The sequence below is a fragment of the Elephas maximus genome, chromosome 5 (assembly GCF_024166365.1).
Source record: "Elephas maximus indicus isolate mEleMax1 chromosome 5, mEleMax1 primary haplotype, whole genome shotgun sequence".
Taxonomy (NCBI): domain Eukaryota; kingdom Metazoa; phylum Chordata; class Mammalia; order Proboscidea; family Elephantidae; genus Elephas; species Elephas maximus.
The window spans coordinates 149,889,570-149,909,254 of NC_064823.1; the positions used below are offsets into that span (position 1 = coordinate 149,889,570).

General features: G+C 40.1%; 2 protein-coding genes across 9 annotated transcripts in view; both read right to left on the reverse strand.

The window, feature by feature from the left end:
• CC2D2A (coiled-coil and C2 domain containing 2A) overlaps positions 1-19,685 on the reverse strand; it is a 442,728-nt gene that overhangs the window by 188,506 nt on the left and 234,537 nt on the right. The window lies entirely within an intron of this gene.
• The window catches only part of C1QTNF7 (C1q and TNF related 7), a 276,424-nt gene that overhangs the window by 22,207 nt on the left and 234,532 nt on the right, over positions 1-19,685 (reverse strand). For 5 of the 7 annotated variants that reach the window (XM_049886484.1, XM_049886480.1, XM_049886479.1 and 2 more), the window contains one exon: positions 109-354. In XM_049886484.1, coding sequence (XP_049742441.1) covers positions 109-346 — 238 coding nt within the window. In that variant the 5' untranslated portion in view covers positions 347-354. Of the gene's footprint in view, positions 1-108; positions 355-15,394; positions 15,755-16,497; positions 16,744-19,685 lie in introns of all 7 variants that reach the window. The other 2 variants (XM_049886483.1, XM_049886481.1) reach the window with 2 other exon arrangements.

Consider the following 19,685-nt stretch of genomic DNA (forward strand, 5'->3'; position numbering starts at 1 on the left):
TTAATGAAGGTGAAATAGAGAAGGGACTTAAGGAGGAATTCCCATGAGAAAAAGCAACACAGACAGGCGGAGGTGAAGGAGGGTTTTATAGAACTTCAGCATCATTACCTGCAGCCCCCTTTTCACCTTTCTCTCCTTTCCTGCCGTCTCTACCATCTCTTCCCGGAAGGCCAATCCGACCATGGGGCCCAGGGGAACCATTTGCTCCAGGGGGGCCTGGAGGTCCAGGTAAACCAGGGATGCTACAGATATATCTTGGGGAGTAGCTTTCTCCTTTGAACTGATTACCCCGAGGTTGTCCACTTGCACAAATGGCAAAACTTGTAACATAGAGCAAGACAAACATCCTTGGCGCTGAAAGAGAAACACAGGGACATCAATGCACCCTCTCAGGTAGGAGTCCTGGCACGATTGATCTTGTTTGAACACGAGAATGGGCATTTGTGACAGTTCACCCCATTGCTTGCCTCTGTACACATTTATAACAACCCCGTTAACCCTCATATAATTTCAATGGAAACCATTAACACGTTATTGATAAAGAGTTCTCAGTGCCCTACACAGGGGTTGCTGGAGATGATGATTGATTTAAAAAATTCCAGAGTAAATTACTGCATTGCATCTGTTCTGCAGGAAATCAACTATGGACTTGGAAAAATAACGCTTTATTTCTGCCAAAGCGATGCGTTTAAAAAAAAAAAAAAAAGATGCACACGAATAAGATAAAGATCAATGGTATTTCCACCACCCTGAGATAGTTTTTCTTTTTAGTATATATCATTTCCACTCTTTTTTTCTGTGCTATGGAGAAAGGTGGTATCATGTCATTTCTGCAGTTCTAAACTGCTTGCACTTCACAGCACGTCAGGAACATCTCTCCATAGTGAAAACTGCTCAGAGCATCAAACAGTATTGCATTTGGTTCTAGTGTTCAGGATGCACACAGTCTCCCACTGTAGCATTTAAATTGTTACCAGTTTTCTGCATTATAAACACCATGCTCAACTTCCTTATAACTACCAATTGTTTTCTTAGGATTTATGGACTTTTAAAAGCAAGAGCAAGGAGGTGCCATTTTCAGGAAAATCGCGTTTTTCACTTGGTAATCAGCTGCAGTGCCAATTATTGTAAATTGGAGTGCTGTGCAAGTCCTGACGGGGGTCTCAAACCTTAACTTAAAATCTGCAGGATATAATACCTCAGTGTCCCATTAAGCTGTTAGCACAGGGGCTCAATTAAAGAGCGGAGTGAGATTAACCCATGCATGGCGCCATGTGCTCTGAGTGAAGCAGGCAGCGGGCCTCTTCTGCTGGGATCTAACAGCACTCGATTTTCCCTCCCAAGCCTGGCAGCTGAGAATGATGGATCACTCATTAGTAAGACATCCTGGCGTATAGATTTTCTAGGCTCACTGTTCCTTAGGATTAACAGATTTTGGGAGGGGAGACATATACAGGTGGTTCTGGGCCGTGTAAATGAGTTGTTTTTGGCTGGTTGGACCTGCGCTTTAATAAAAAATTTGTACAGTGCTTGACCTGGCATACCCTTTCCTAAAGGAAATCATAAAAATGTGGGAAAAGCACATCAGATAGAATTGCTTTTGTTTTTCGAGCCACATCAGAAGATCAACCAGGCGCACTGTGTACCCTTTTGGTGGTACCCATGGGGAAATTGCAACACCTTGGATTAGACCCACAATTTACCAGCGTCTAGCAATGACAAACTGAGGAAAACACAGTATACACATTTTTTTTTTTTTAAAAAGCCCAATTCCTAGAAATCTTATTAGTGAAAAACTGAAGCAACTTTTACAAATTGACGCTCTGTAAGCTTAACCAAATCTCAATGCTACTACTAGTCATTATATCTATATTTATGAATCCAATGTTGTATTTTGTTTTCCTTCAGTAAAAATGCTACTAGATAGCATCAAAAATCCTCATAACTGCATCAATAAGCAACATCATGGTAACTGGAGAAAATACTGAAATTGTCAAGAGTTTCATTTTACTTGGATCCACAATTAGCACCCATGGAAACGGCAGTCAAGAAATCTAACAACGTGTTACCAGGAGGGATCAATCCCTGGCGAAGGACATCATGCTTGGTAAAGTAGACAGAGGGTCCGTGAAAAAGAGGAAGACCTTCAAGGAGTTGGATTGACTCAGTGGCTGCAAAAATGGGTTCAAATAGAACAAAAATTGTGGATGTTGCAGGACCTGGCAGTGTTTCGTTCTGTTGTACATAGGGTCGCTATGAGTCGGGACTACCAAACAACAAACTAAGGAGATTATCCCTATGTTTATTTTCTTTATTTTCTATTGTATATCTCCATCTGATAGAATGTAAGTTCCATGAGGGCAGGGATCTTCATTTTGGTCATTTATGTATCTAACTACCTAGAGCAGTGCTGGAGGCGGCGGGGGCGGGGGGGTGGGGAGAGGAGAAGTGTTTTTTTTTTTTTTGAGGGAGAGTGAGTTTTGAAGAAAGAAACTAGAGAGCAGTTGTGGGATATGAGAGTTTTATAAGAGACAATGGGCTCAAGCATAAAAATTATGATGATGGCACAGAACCGGGCAGTGTTTCATTCTGTTGTGCATAGGGGCAGTATGAGTCAGAACTAATTCGATGGCATCTAACAAAAACAACAAGGATTTTTAAAAATATTTTTAAAATTAATTTTTTATAGATAATGTACATTTCATAAAATTCAATAGAAATAAAAGGGTATGCAATGAAAAGTAAACCTCCTCTCCTGTCTTTCAGCCGTCTAGTTTCCTTCTCTAGAGGTAATCAACATTTCTAGTTTCTCGTGAGTCCTTCTCCCCTCCTCCACTCACCGTGTTAGCATACTGTACACAATGCCCAAGGTTCTGTACTTTTTCAGCAAAAATGTACGAGCTTGATATTTCTCACCTGAATTTAGAGACCATTTCAAGAATAGAGTTGACACATTGAACACTAATGACCAAAAATCAGGCAAAGTATGAATGACATCAAGGACATCATACATGGAGAAAGCAAGAGGTCATTAAAAAAACAAGAAAGAAAGAAAAGACCAAAATGGATGTCAGAAGAGACCCTGAAACTAGGGTCTCTTGAATGTCGAGTACCTAAAGCAAATGGAAGAAATGATGAAGTAAAAGAGATGAACAGAAGATATCAAAAGGCGGCTAGAAAAGACAAAGTAAAGTATTATAATGACATGTGCAAAGACCTGGAGATAGAAGACCAAAAGGGAAGAACATACTGGGCATTTCTCAAGCTGAAAGAACTGAAGAAAAAATTCAAACCTTGAGTTGCAATATTAAAGGATTCTATGGGGGAAATATTAAATAGCACAGGAAACATCAAAAGAGGGTGGAAGGAATACACAGAGTCACTATACCAAAAAGAATTGGTCGATGTTCAGCCACTGCAGGGGGTAGCATATGATCAGGAATCCATGGTACTTGATTTAGGAAATAATATTGGAGTCATTATTCCCTGTCCTTGAGCATAGAGAATTGGACCAAGTTGGAGCTGGGCTCACAAGGACATGTAAACTGGGCCCTGAGGTATAAAGACAAGAGGGTAATCTTGGAAAATATCTTTTAGGGAATCTTTCAAGTAAGCCAATCTAACAGAACACAAAAGGTTTTCTACTCTTATCTTTTTCTATTAACATTTAGTGAATAGACATTTGTGGGACCAATGAAGACCCTCCTGACTGTCCTTACTGAAACCTGTACCAACGATTGTTAAGAAAGACAATTCAAAATGTGGGATTACAGGTGCTAGCCAACCTGTGAAAAGATGAAGCTTTCAATTGTTTTGCCCATTTTGTAACGTTAATATATACTGATAACTCTGTAATTTTCTTTGGACTTACACAGACATGGCTGTGGCAGCATGCTTGTCCATTTTCCCACTTCTCTCTATTCTGTAATTTCCTTAGACTCAGGCAGACTGACGCTAGCAACATGCCCGTCTGCTTCCGGCTTTCGCCTTTTTGAATATATGCTGAATAAAACTTTCTTTTTGGTTTACTAAACTTTATGATTTTTTTTTTACCCTACAGCATACTGAAGGAAGAGGTTCAAGTTACACTGAAGGCACTGGCGAAAACAAGGCTGCAGGAATTGACGGAATACCAATTGAGATGTTTCAACAAATGGATGCAGTGCTGGAAGTGCTCACTTGTTTATGCCAAGAAATTTGGAAGACAGCTACCTGGCCAACTGACTGGAAAAATGCCTGTTCCAAAAAAAGGTGATCCAACCAAATGCGAAAATTATCGAACAATGTCATTAATACCACAGGCAAGTAAAATTTTGCTTAAGATCATTCAAAAATGGCCGTAGCAGTTCATCAACAGGGAACTCCTGGAAATTCAGGCCGGATTCAGAAAAAAATGTGGAACCAGGGATATAATTGCTGATGTTAGGTGGTTCTTGGCTTAATGCAGAGAATACCAGGAAGATGTTTACCTGTATTTTACTGACTATCATGGATTGAATTACGTCCCACCAGAAACGTGTGTATCACGCATCCAAAAAGAAGAAAGGGCCAAAATCAAAGAATTACCCCTACAACTTGAACGAATAGAAAGAGAGCAACAGAAGAAGCCCACAAGCACCAGAAGAAAACAAATAATGAAAATTAGAGCAGAACTAAATGAAATAGAAAACAGAAAAACAATTGAAAGAATTAACCAGACCAAAAGCTGGTTTTTTGAAAAAATCAACAAAATTGATAGACCGCTAGCCAAACTAACAAAAGAAAAACAGGAGAGGAAGCAAATAACCCGAATAAGAAATAAGAGGGGTGATATTACAACAGACCCAACTGAAATTAAAAGAATTGTATCAGATTACTATGAAAAACTGTACTCAAACAAATTTGAAAACCTGGAAGAAATGGATGAATTCCTAGAAACACACTGCCTACCTAAACTAACACAAACAGAGGTAGAACAACTAAATAGACCCATAACAGAAGAAGAGATTGAAAAGGTAATCAAAAAACTCCCAACAACAAAAAAAAGCCCTGGTCTGGACAGCTTCACTGCAGAGTTCTACCAAACTTTCAGAGAAGAGTTAACACCACTACTACTAAAGGTATTTCAGAACATAGAAAAGGACAGAATACTACCAAACTCATTCTATGAAGCCACCATATCCCTGATAACAAAACCAGGTAAAGACACCACAAGAAAAGAAAATTAAAGACCTATATCCCTCATGAACGTAGATGCAAAAAATCCTCAACAAAATCCTAGCCAATAGAATTCAACAACATATCAAAAAAATAATTCACCATGACCAAGTGAGATTCATACCAGGTATGCAGGAATGGTTCAACATTAGAAAAACAATTAATGTAGTCCCCCACATAAATAAAACAAAAGACAAGAATCACATGATTTTATCAATTGATGCAGAAAAGGCATTTGACAAAGTTCAACACTCATTCATGATAAAATCTCTCAGCAAAATAGGAGTAGAAGGAAAATTTCTCAACATAATAAACGGCTTTTATACATAGCCAACAGCCAACATCGCACTAGATGGAGAGAGCCTGAAAACATTCCCATTGAGATCCGGAACCAGACAAGGATGCCCTTTATCACCACTCTTATTCAACATTGTGCTGGAAGTCTTAGCCAGAGCAATTAGGCTAGATAAAGAAATAAAGGGCATCCAGATCAGCAAGGAAGAAGTAAAAGTATCTCTATTTGCAGATGACATGATCTTATACACAGAAAACCCTAAGGAATCCTCCAGAAAACTACTGAAACTAATAGAAGAGTTCAGCAGAATATCGGGATACAAGATAAACATACAAAAATCAGTTGGATTCCTCTACACCAACAAAAAAGAACATCGAAGAGGAAATCACCAAATCAATGCCTTTTACAGTAGCACCCAAGAAGATAAAATACTTAGGAATAAATCTTACCACAGATGTAAAAGACTTATACAAAGAAAACTACAGTACACTTCTGCAAGAAACCAAAACAGACTTACATAAGTGGAAGAACATACCTTGCTTGTGGATAGGAAGACTTAACATTATAAAAATGTCTATTCTGCCAAAAGCAATCTCTACATTTAATGCAATTCCTATCCAAATCCCAAGGACATCCTTTAATGAGATGGAGAAACAAATCACCAACTTCATATGGAAGGGAAGGAGGCCCCGGATGAGTATGGTATCACTGAAAAAGAAGAACAAAGTGGGAGGCCTTACTTTACCTGATTTTAGAACCAATTATGCTTCTGCAGCAGTCAAAACAGCCTGGTACTGGTACAACAACAGGTACAAAGACCAATGGAACAGAATTGAGAATCCAGACATAAATCCATCCACATATGGGCAGCTGATATTTGACAAAGACCCAAAGTCAGTTAAATGGGGAAAAGATAATCTGTTTAACAAATGGTGCTGGCATAACTGGATATCCATCAGCAAAAAAAAATTGAAACAAGATCCATACCTCACACCATGCACAGAAACCAACTCAAAATGGATCAAAGACCTAAATATAAAATTTAAAACAATAAAGATCATGGAAGAAAAAATAGGGACAACTCTAGGAGCCCTAATACATGGCATAAACAGTATATAAAACATTACTAACATTGCAGAAGAGAAACTAGATAACTGGGAGCTCCTAAAAATCAAAGACCTATGCTCATCCAAAGACTTCATCAAAAGAGTAAAACGATTACCTACAGACTGGGAAAAATTTTTTAGCTATGACATTTCTGATCAGAGCCTGATCTCTAAAATCTACAGGATACTGTAAAAACTCAACTACAAAAACACAAACAACCCAATTAAAAAATGGCAAAGGATATGAACAGGTACTTCACTAAAGAAGGCATTCAGGTAGCTAACAGATACATGAGAAAAAGCTCACAATCATTAGCCATTAGAGAAATGCAAATCAAAAGTACAATGAAATTCCATCTCACTCCAACAAAGCTGGCATTAATCCAAAAAACACAAAATAATAAATGTTGGAGAGGTTGTGGAGAGACTGGAACACTTATACGCTGCTGGTGGGAATGTAAAATGGTACAACCACTCTGTAAATCGATTTGGTGCTTCCTTAAAAAACTAGAAATAGAATTACCATATGATCTAGCAGTCCCACTCCTTGGAATATATCCTAGAGAAATAAGAGCCTTTACACGAACAGATATATCCACACCCATGTTTACTGGAGCACTATTTACAATAGCAAAAAGATGGAAGCAACCAAGGTGCCCATCAACATATGAATTGATAAATAAATTATGGTATATTCACACAGTGGAATACTATGCATTGATAAAGAACAGTGAGGAATCTGTGAAACATTTCATAACATGGAGGAACCTGGAAGGCATTATGCTGAGTGAAATTAGTTGCAAAAGGACAAATATTGTATAAGACCACTATTATAAGAACTTGAGAAATAGTTTAAACTGAGAAGAAAACATTCTTTTGTGGTTATTGGGGGGAGGGAGGGAGGGAGGGTGGAAGGGGCATTCACTAATTAGTAGATAAGAACTACTTTAGATGAAGGGAAAAACAGCACACAATACAGGGGAGGTCAGTACAATTGGACTCAACCAAAAGCAAAGAAGTTTCCTGAATAACCTGAATGCTTTGAAGGCCAGTGTAGCAGGGGCAGGGGTCTGGGGACCATGGTTTCAGGGGACATCTAAGTCAATTGGCATAATAAAATCTATTAAGAAAACATTCTGCATCCCACTTTGGAGAGTGGCTTCTGGGGTCTTAAACTCTAGCAAGTGGCCATCTAAGATGCATCAATTGGTCTCAACCCACCTGGATCAAACGAGAATGAAGAACACCAAGGACACAAGGTGATTACGTGCCCAAGAAACAGAAAGGGCCACATGAACCAGAGACTACGTCATCCTGAGACCAGAAGAACTAGATGGTGCCCGGCTACAACCAATGACTGCCCTGACAGGGAACACAACAGAGAACCCCTGAGGGAGCAGGAAAGCAGCGGGTTGCAGACCCAAAATTCTCATAAGACCAGACTTAATGGTCTGACTGAGACTAGAAGGACCCTGGTCGTCATGGCCCCCAGACCTTCTGTTGCCCTAGGACAGGAACCATTCCCGAAGCCAACTCTTTAGATATGGATTGGATTGGACAATGGGTTGGAGAGGGATGCTGGTAAGGAGTGAGCTTCTTGGATCAGGTGGACACTTGAGACTATGTTGACATCTCCTGCCTGGAGGGGAGATGAGAGGGTGGATGGGGTTAGAAACTGGCGAAATGAACACGAAAAGAGAGAGTGGAGGGAGAGAGCGGACTGTCTTATTAGGGGGAGAGTAATTGGGAGTGTGTAGCAAGGTGTATATGGGTTTTTGTGGGAGAGTCTGACTTGATTTGTAAACTTTCACTTAAAATACACTTAAAGCACAATAAAAATTATATATAAAAAAAGAAATGTGTATGTCAGTTTAGCTGGGCCATGATTCCCAGTACTGTGTGGTTGTCCTCCATTGTGTGATTGTAATTTTATGTTAAAGAGGATTAGGGTGGGATTGTAACACCCTTGCTAAGGCCATATCCCAGATCCAATGTTAAGAGAGTTTCCCTGGGGTGTGGCCTGCAACATCTTTTATCTTACAAGAAATAAAAGAAAAGGGAAGCAAGTGGAGAGTTGGGGACCTCATACCACCAAGAAAGCAGCACCAGGAGCAGAGCGTGTCCCTTGGACCTGAGGTTCCTGTGCTGAAAGGCTCCCAGACCAATTGAAGACTGATGCATCACAAGGACTTTCCTCCAGAGCTGACAGAGAGAGAATGCCTTTCCCTGGAGCTGGTGCCCTGTATTTGGACTTCTAGCTTATTGGACTGTGAGAGAATAAACTTCTCTTTGTTAAAGCCATCCACTTGTGGTATTTCTGCTATTGTGGCACTTGATAGGTAAGACACTGACTATGTGGAGGCATTCAACTGTGTGAATCATAACAAATTATGTATAACATTGTGAATGATGGGAATTCCAAAACTAATTGTGCTCCTGAGGAACCTGTACATAGATCAAGAGGCGGTTGTTCGAAAAGAACAAGAGGAGACAGCATGGGTTAAGTCAGGAAAGGTGTGCGTCAGGGTTATATCCTTTCACCATTCTTATTCAGTCCATATGCTGAGCAACTAATCTGAGGAGATGTACTGTATGAAGAACAGGGCATCAGGATTAGAGGAAGACTTAGTAACAACCTGCATTATGCACATGACACAACCTTGCCTCCTGAAAGTGAAGAGGACTTGAAGCGCTTACTGACGAAGGTCAAAGACTACAGCCTTCAGTATGAATTACACCTCAAGATAAAGAAAACAAAAACCCTTATGTCTGGACCAATAAGCAATATCGTGATAAATGGAGAGAAGATTGAAGTTGCCAAGGATTTCATATTTTACTTGGATCTAAAATCAACCCCCAGGGGAGTGGCAGTCAGGAAACCCAATGGTGCATTGCATTGGGTAAATCTGCAAAAGGCCCCTTTAAAGTGTTAAAAAGCAAAGATGTCACCTTGAAGACTAAGGTGTGCCTGACCCAAGCCATGGTGTTTTCCATCACCTCCTATGCAGGCAAAAGCTGAAGAATGAATAAGGAAGACCGAAGAAGAATTGTCACCTTCGAAATGTAGTGTTGGTGAGGAATATTGAATATACCATGGGCTGCCAGAAGAATGAACAAATCTGTCTTGGAAGAAGTATGGCCAGGATGCTTCTTAAAATCAAGGATGACGATACTTGGACATGTAATCAGAAGGGACCAGTCCCTGGAGAAGGATATCATGCTTGGCAAAGCAGAGGGTCAGCAAAAAAGAGGAAAACTCTCAATGAAATGGACTGACACAGTATCTGCAACAATGGGCAGCGTAACAACAATCGTTAGGATGGTGCAGGACCGGGCAGCCTTTCATTCTGTCTTACATAGGGTCACTCTGAGTGGGAACTGACTTGAATGCATCTAACAACAACCACCACCATTGACTGCCAGAAGATCTAACAAATGTGTGGTGAAAGAAATACAGCCAAAATGCTCCTTAGAAGGGAGGATGGTGATACTTTCTCTCATTTACTTTGGATATGTTATCAGGAGGGACCAGTCCTTGGAAAAAGACAACATACTTGGTAAAGTAGAGGGTCAGCGAAAGAGAGGAAGACCGTCAGGGAGATAGATTGACACAGTGGCTGCAACATTAGGCTCAAATATAGCAATGACTGTGAGAATGGCGCAGGACTGGGCAGTGGTTTGTTCTGTTGTACATGGGGTCACTGTGAGTCAGAACTAACTCAATGGCACCTAACAAAAACAACAATAATGTTTTAAAGATATATTAAGAATTATTTTTTCTGTAGATAATCCATGTGCATTTCATAAAATTCAACAGAAACAAAAGGGTATGCAATGATAAGTCAATCTCCTCTCCTCCCTTCAGTCTTTCAGGCATCTAGTTTCCTTCTTTAGAGGTAATCACCATTTCCAGTTTCTTGTGAGTCCTTCTCCCCTCCTCCACTCACCATGTTAGCAACACACAAGGTTCTGTACTTCAGCTTGGAGATCTTCCATATCAGTGTATATAAACCCGGTGCCATCGAGTCGATTCCGACTCATAGCGACCCTATAGGACAGAGTAGAACTGCCCCATAGAGTTTCCAGGGAGCACCTGGCGGACTTGAACTGCCGACCCTTTGGTTAGTAGCCGTAGCACTTCACCACTACGCCACCAGGGTTTCCATCAGTGTGTATAGGGTTGCCTCATTCCTCTTCATGAGTGTTCATTACCCATAATATAGATGTATTATAATATATTTAACCAGTCAGCTATTGATGGACATTTAGGATATTTTCATTCTTTCGCTGTTATAACCAAAAAGGCAATAAATATCCATATACATAATCTTTGCCCATGGTTTATGACATGAGCATCAAATCGTTGTTACCAGATTATCATTCACATTGTTCATGTAGTTTAAAATTTTTTTTTACCATGGATTAATTTTTTTGAGATCTATTACATTGTGTTTATAAGGTATTACCCACTTCAAGAAAATAAAAAGAATCTGTCCATTTTTCTTTAAGTTCTTTAATTTTTTCATTTTATCCACTTTCAAAAATTTAATTCATTAGATTTTTTCTGATGAAAGTTATGAGGTAGGTAAGGATCTGTCATGGATTGAAATATGTCCCCCAAAAATGTGTGTATCAGTTGGGCTGGGCCATGATTCCTGGTATTGTGTGATTTCCCTATATGTCATAAATCCTGCCTCTATGATGTTAATGAGGGAGGATGGGCAGCAGTTGTGTTAGTGAGGCAGGACTCAACCTACAAGATTGGATTGTGTCTTAAGGCAGTCTCTTGAGATACAAAAGAAAGAAGCGAGCAGAGAGACAGGGGACCTCATAGCACCAAGAAAGTAGTGCCGGAAGCAGAGTGCATCCTTTGGGCCTGGGGTCCCTGCGCAGAGAAGCTCCTAGTCTGGGGGAAGGTTGATGAGAAGGCCGACAGAGAGAGAGAAAGCCTTCCTCTGGAGCTGACACCCTGAATTTGGACTTTCAGCCTACTTTACTGTGAGAAAATAAACTTCTCTTTGTTAAAGCCATCCACTTGCGGTATTTAAGTTAATGGCAGCACTAGTTAACTAAGATAGGACCCAACTTTATATTTTCAATACCTTGTATTGAATAGTCCATCCATCCTTCACTTACTGTCTACAGCTCTGCAGTGAACTTGGCTGTTTTGACTGGGATTGAGCCATGTGGGTCACGGATTTATAATCATTGCAATCTTTCATTAGTTTTATTGCAATCTTTCATTGGTTTTATTGAGATATAATTTACACACCATAAAATTAATCCATTTAAAGCATACAATTAAATGTACATATAATCTAATTTTAGAAAAATTTCATTACCTCAGTAAGGAACCTTGTACCTGTTAGTAGTCACTCCTCATGCAATATGTTTCAAAGCATTGAATTGAATCATGCAAATCTATGTAGGATATTTGCTAACACGTATTTTTCTTCCACACCATGCTTCTTTGGACTGAGAATATCAAAACTCTGGAAATATTGTTAATCTTGAACAGATCTGACCTGAACATTGTGAATGGTCTTCCATTATATTTTTGTGTAGGCATTACAAAGTAACAGGCTTTTAATTTTTTAAACACTTTTTTTTTTTTTACAAAAATTGATTTGTGTTACTGTAGATTTCAGAGCCTTCATGTTACTGTGTATTTTGACTATTTAAGCCAGGAATGCGGTATACAGTGTTTTGTAATTTTTTTTTAATTCATGTGACATTTTGTACTTGCTAAACTAGCCATCTCCAGCTCTTTGCACAGGTCATTATAATACTTTGTCCTCTCAAGAGGCCCTTTGAAATCTTCAGTTCTTTCACTTCATCAATTCTTCCTTTTGCTTTAGCTGCTCGATGCTCAAGAGCAAGTTTCAGAGTTTCCTCTGACATCCATCTTGGTCTTTTCTTTCTTTCCTGTCTTTTCAGTGACCTCTTGCTGTCTTCATGGATGATGTCCTTGATGTTATTCCACAACTCGTCTGGTCTGCGGTCACTAGTGTTCAATGTGTCAAATCTACTCTTCAGATTGCCTCTAAATTCAGGTGGGATATACTCAAGGTCACATTTTGGCTCTCGTGGACTTGCTCTGATTTTCTTCAGTTTCAGCTTGAACTTGCATATGAGCAATTGATGGTCTGTTCCACAGTTGGCCCCTGGCCTTGTTCTGATGGATCGTCTCTTTCCACAGATGTAGCCAATTTGATTTCTGTGTGTTCCATCTGGCGAGGTCCATGTGTATAGTCGCCGTTTATGTTGGTGAAAGAAGGTATTTGCAAAGAAGAAGTCGTTGGTCTTGCAAAATTCTATCACTCGACCTCTGGCATCGTTTCTATCACCAAGGCCAAATTTTCCAACTACTGATCCTTCTTCTTTGTTTCCAACTTTCGCATTCCAATCACCAGTAATTATCAATGCATCTTGATTGCATGTTCTATCAATTTCAGACTGTAGCAGCTGGTAAAAACTTCTATTTCTTCATCTTTGGCCCTAGTGGTTGGTGCGTAAATTTGAATAACAGTCGTATTAACTGGTCTTCCTTGTAGGCGTATGGATATTATCCTATCACTGACAGTGTTGTACTTCAGGATAGATCTTGAAACGTTCTTTTTGATGATGAATGCAACACCATTCCTCTTCGAGTTGTCATTCCCAGCATAGTAGACTATATGATTGTCTGATTCAAAATGGCCAATACCAGTCCATCTCAGTTCACTAATGCCTAGGATATCGATGTTTATGCATTCCATTTCATTTTTGATGATTTCCAATTTTCCTAGATTCATACTTCGTCCATTCCAGGTTCCAATTATTAATGGATGTTTGCAGCTGTTTCTTCTCATTTTGAGTCATGCCACATCAGCAAATGAAGGTCCCGAAAGCTTTACTCCATCCATGTCATTAAGGTTGGCTCTACTTTGAGGAGGCAGCTCTTCCCCAGTCATCTTTTGAGTGCCTTCCAACCTGGGGGGCTCATCTTCCAGCACTGGATCAGACAATGTTCCACTACTATTCATAAGGTTTTCACTGGCTAATGCTTTTCAGAAGTAGATTGCTGGGTCCTTCTTCCTAGTCTGTCTCAGTTTGGAAGCTCAGCTGAAACCTGTCCTCCATGGGTGACCCTGCTGGTATCTAAATACCAGTGGCATAGCTTCCAGCATCGCAGCAACACACAAGCCCCCACAGTATGACAACCTGACAGACACATAGGGGAAAAATATTGAATATACCATGGACTGCTGAAAGAACGAACAAATCTGTCCTGGAAGAAGTGCAGCCAGAATGCTCCTTAGAGGCAAGGATGGCGAGACTGTGTCTTACATACTTTGGACATGTTGTCAGGAGGGATCACTCCCTGGAGAAGGACATCATGCTTGGCAGAGTACAGGGTCAGCGGAAAAGAGGAAGACCATCAACGAGGTAGATTGACACAGTGGCTGCAACAATGAGCTCAAGCATAACAACGATTGTAAGGATGGCTCAGGACTGGGCAGTGTTTCGTTGAGATGTGCATAGGGTTGCTATGAGTCGGAGCTGACTCGACGGCACCTAACAACAACAACAAACTAGCCGTGGAAACCACTTGGAGAAATACTTATTACATCAGCTTAAAGACCGAACTTCTAGAAAATGTGGTTAGAGATTGAGATTCCTTTTCAAATAGAATTAAAAAAAAAAAAAAAAGATGATTGATGTGGAGGGAACATGTTAGTGGTCTTGCTGATGTGCTAGGTGTTCTAAAGACATCATTTACTTAATTTCCACCACTTTTATGACGCTATTACATTTGTTTTACGAATAGTAATGTGAGTCTCTGGTGGCTGCAGCCTACAAAGCCTTAAGATGGCACAGCCAAGATTTGAACCGAGTTCTTGTTGTCTCCAAACGCTTGTGTTTTCACCTACATCATGTGAAGGGAACTGTGACATATTACTTCATGGCAAAGGGCTGGACTTGAGTATTAATTCAAGTTGGAAACGTGCTTTGTCTGGAAATCATTAGGAAGAGGATAGGTAAACAGGGACGGCCAAAAACAAGACATATCTTTGGACTGCAAGGGTAGGGATTTCACAATAGCAGGCTTTGTCCTTTCCTATCTGAGTTAGGCGTGGCATCCTGAGAGAGACCAGGTGGGGAGCTTAGATAGGTGTTCACGCCCAGTCCTTCTGTGTTGTGGTTCTTCAGCTCCTTGCCTTTGGGGTTCCAGTTTCCACTTAACTTTCTAATTGCTTGTGCCATGAATTGCCTTCCCTTCTCCTTCTATCATTACTCACCGTACAAGACAACACAGTCATATTGTATTATTGCTACCTGGTTCCTTGCCTGTTTCCCCCAGAAAAACATGAACTCTGTATTAGCTGGCCTAGAGTAAAGGCTCCACAGAGGTTGAAATAAGAAAAAAAAAAAAATTTACTTATAAATACTTATTATTTAAGAGTTCATGATTTATAAAGCCTTGGCCGTCTTATGTAAACTGCTATGCTGGCACAATAGTTATACATACTTACATCTGCAAAATATTTTCTTGTCTACAGAGCAATTTTACATTCATATCATCCTCCCAAAGACCCTTTTGTGGTAGGATAGGGGATGACTGAGGTCCAGAGAAGTCTGGTAACTTGTTGATGGTCACAAATCTAGCGTCAGACCAGAAATTTAAACCCAGGTCTTCAGTTTCCTGGATTCTTCCTACAGGACCATCTGTTTAGTAAACTCAACAACGACAGTCATGAAAACAGGCCATTACATCTACGTTTGCCAAAATACTAAAAAAGAGTAAGCACCATACCTTGCTCTGAGATGGTGGGTTTGTTCAGGATTCTAAGTCCACGAGAGTCTGCGTAGCTTTCATGAGAGCCCAGCGACAAACTTGCTTTGGTACCACACAGAATAACAGATTCAAGTTCTCAAAGATTTCCAAATAGTTTTGCTAAAAATAATTTTCTCTTTTAGTCCCAAAGAGCCAGAGGCCCTGGAAGTCATTCATGGGGTGACGCTCAACTCTGAGGCTGGGTAAAATTGTGGTTGTGTTTGGGATAAACCTTATGTGTCTGCTTTCCTTGACTAAGTTTAGAAGTTCCTCCATCTCTGAGTATCCTGGCCTTTCTTTCAAATTTGCTTAGTTTTTTTTCCTCTTTCTTTTTTTCCACTGAGTGAAGGTTTCAGGAAAAAAAAAAAAAAAAATTACTCACCAAATGGAAATTAGCTGTTAACTTCGAGAAAAAAGTCACTTCTTATTTTAGAATTTTCAAGGCAGAATCTTTATTTTATTGTTTACTTTAGATGAAAGTTTACAGGAGAAACTAGCTTCTCATTAAACAATTAGTACACATACTCTTTTGTGACATTGGTTACCAAACCCATGACATGTCAACACTCCCTATTCTCGACCTTGGGTTCCCTATTGCTGACTTTCCTGTCCCTTCCTGTCTTCTAGTCCTTGCCCCTGGGCTGATGTGCCCCTTTAGTCTCGTTTTATTTTATGGGCCTGTCTAATCTTTGACTGAAGGGTGAACCTCAGGAGTGACTTCATTACTGAGCTAAAAGTGTGTCTGGGGTCCATACTCTTGGGGTTTCTTCAGACTCTCTCAGGCCAGTAAGTCTGGTCTTTTTTTGTGAGTTAGAATTTTGTTCTACATCTTTCTCTAGCTCTGCCCGGGGCCCTATATTGTGATCCTTATCAGAGAAGTCAGTGGTGGTAGCCAGGCACCATCTCCTTTGTTGGACTCAGTCTAGTGGAGGTTGCGGTAGTTGTAGTCTATTAGTCCTTTGGACTAATCTTTCCCTTGTGTCTTTGGTTTTCTTCATTCTCCCTTGCTCCAGACGGGATGACATCAGTGGAGTATCTTAGATGCCTGCTCACAAGCTTTTAAGACCCCAGATGCTGCTCACCAAAGTAGAATGTAGAACATTTTCTTTATAAACTATGTTATGCCAATGGTGCTAGATGTTCCCCGAGACCATGGTCCCAACAGCCATCAGCCCTCATGGAGTTGGTTGTGTCTATGGAGCTTCCATGACCTTGCTCAAGGCAGAATCTTTAGATTCTGGACATAAGGTGGTATTTCATGGAATAACAGGGAGAAATATCCCTATTCTTGGTAAACATGGCAAGAATATGGCTCCTCATTCTGTGTGCTGCAAAAAGAAAGAGTATATGAGTATGCCAATGTTTTCTTTGTTCTCTGTTGAATGTGTAAATGATTGGGTATTTTTAGAAGACTAATATGTCTTTGTTCCTATAGATACCTGATCATAACAACTCAAAAGGCTGAATCGTTCTCCAAACTGATGACTTGTCATCTTCATGCAATCAGTTTCTTTGTTTCTGTCTGATAAGTATTTTTTACATCTCCTTAGCAACCAATATATAATTCATAACATTTTCTATGGAAGTTAAGTAACAGAAAAATCTTGTTTTTTTCTTGCTTTACACCCCATTCTTCTCAAGCAGTTGAGAATTGTACTTGAAAGAACTGTTTCCAGAGTTTGAGAGGTGAACACTGACCACAGATTTGACCGAGAAGATTGATGAGTTCCCCATTCCAATAAGCTTTGTTTTACTTTAGCTATCCACCCTCCTCATCACCCATCTGTCAGTTTGTCGTACTGTGTGACCTGTGTGTTTCTGTGGTGCTGGAAGCTATGCCACTGGTATTTCAAATACCATCAATGTCACACATGGTGGACAGGTTTCAGTTAGGAAGAAAAGCCTGGTGATCTACTTCCAAAAATTAGCCCATGAAAACCCTATGGATCACAACAGAATATTATTTGATATAGTGATGGAAGACGAACCTCCTAGGTTGGAAGGCACTCAAAATACACAGTGGCAACAACAATGGACTTGAGCATACCAATGATCATGAAGATGGTGCAGGACTGGGCAATGTTTTTTTCTATTGTACATGGGGTTGCCATGAGTTGGAGAAGAACAACAACATCCACCCTCCAATCTAGAGGAAATGGTCTTTTGATTTTGTGGGCTGTCCAAAATCTGAATGGCATCATGGGGTAGTGGAAACAATGCCTTGAGTGTAGAAGTTACTCACACTTTTTTTCCCCCTAAGGAGTAGGACTTTAATCAGATAGAGTCCCAGGGTTTGTCTTCTCATCCTCGAAATAAAATGGTTACATTTGGTTATTTCTAAGATTCCTCAGAGTTCTTAATACTCTCTAACAAAATACTGGTGCCTGATGAGATAAAATTAAAAAAAAAAAAGGTATCTGCCACTTCCATATATATAAGTAGAGGTACACGTCACCTTGGAGCCGATATTCATTATTGTTGAAAGAAGTCCCTCAAGTCACCCTTTTAGTGCTGACCACATAGGGTGGTACTCAATAGTGGCTGGATGAAAGTTCTTGCTTTCAGGGACACTTGATTGGAGATGGGTTGAGATTATTTCCAAAAAGCATCAAGAACCTTCTGGAAAGAATGGAACCAAGAGTCCAGCTTCTCTCCATGTTGCAAATTTAGGAAAACTAGTCTTGGACTGTGGGGAGTCTTGGACTACAGGGGTAGCCTGGTCCAAAGCCTGCTGTCAGGAAAAGACACGGTAGACTTCAGAATGGAATTTACCAGGAGTTAAGTGGGAGTGGAACACAGTGGTGGTTCAGTGGCAGGATTCTCACTTTCCATGCAGGAGACCTTGGTTTGATTCCCAGCCAGTGCACCCCATAGATTCAAACTGTCAACGGTTTGCACCACCCAGAGAATCCCTAACCAGTTGACAGTTGATTCTGACTCATGGCAACCCCATGCGTATGAAAGTAGAACCGGGCTCCATAGAGTTTTCAGTGGCTCTGATCACTTGGAAGTAGATCTCCAGGCCTTTCTTCTAAGGCCTCTAGGTGGATTCAAAGCACCGTCCTTTGGGTTGGTAGCTGAGTGCTTAACTATTTGTGCCACCTAGGGACTCCACGTGTAATTGAGCCTAGATTATCTGATTTTAAGAAACCTCCCCACAGCTCCCACCAAAGTCTTCTAAAAGGCTGAAATAGAAAACTAGTCCTAACAAGCTTAATTTTAGTTGTTCCAGCCTTCCAGTATGTTCATTCATTTGTTTACAAATGACGGTCATTCTTAATTCACTACTCTTGGAAACAAAGAGCTTAGAAATGGACAGATTTGTTAACCTCCAAAAGATATAGACGTATTCTTATTTTTTCTGCCTTAACTCGTCCAAGTGTTGATGCAATTTACGGAAATTCATATTGCTTATCTGTGGCATTCACAACTTCCCCAATATCCTTTTAATGTTTGTTTACCACATTTTTGATGATAACATATGTTGTCTTGTTAGAAGCATCACAATTTTTTTTTCTGTTCTTCAGTATTTGTTTTCTTGCTTCATTATTTTTTTTTTATCTCAGATAATTTATTAGAGTCTATATTTTCCTGGATTTATTCCTTCCGGAAAGAATGAATTTTGGAATTGTCTCCTAGAGTAATCAGTCCTCAGATGTGGCCAAAACTTTTGACTGCCTATTTCACTCCGTTATTTTCACATTTATTTTAGAGAGTGGTGAAGAGTGATGGGTAGAAAAGCAGGCTGAGGGAGTACTGGCTTAGAGTAAAAAGTTAGATTCCATTTGTACCTGCCACTCACCCCAAAGCCAGGTCGTTATTCTTAGGCAGACAGTTTTCTTCCTCTCAGTTTGTGCTTTTGTTTTCCTGTAGCCTTAATTCACTTCAGCGGAATGGAACCTGCTTTCATTTTAGGGAAAGAAGTAGTTTATCATGAGGAACCATCGCTCATCTCTCAATTTGTCATTACTGTGGTGGCTCGTGTGTTGCTATGATGCTGGGAGCTATGCCACCAGTATTTCAAATACAGCAGGGTCAACCATGGTGGCCAGGTTTCAAGGTGTCCAGACTAAGACAGACTAGGAAGAAAGACCTGGAAATCTACTTCCAAAAATTATCCAATGAAAATCCTATGGATCACAATGGAATAGGGCTGGACCACATTTTGTTCTGTTATACATAAGCTTGCCATGGGTCGGAGGCAACTCTACCACAACTAAAAACAACATCACGAGAAAAGCAGTTTGCATATTTTTTAAAAAAGGCAATT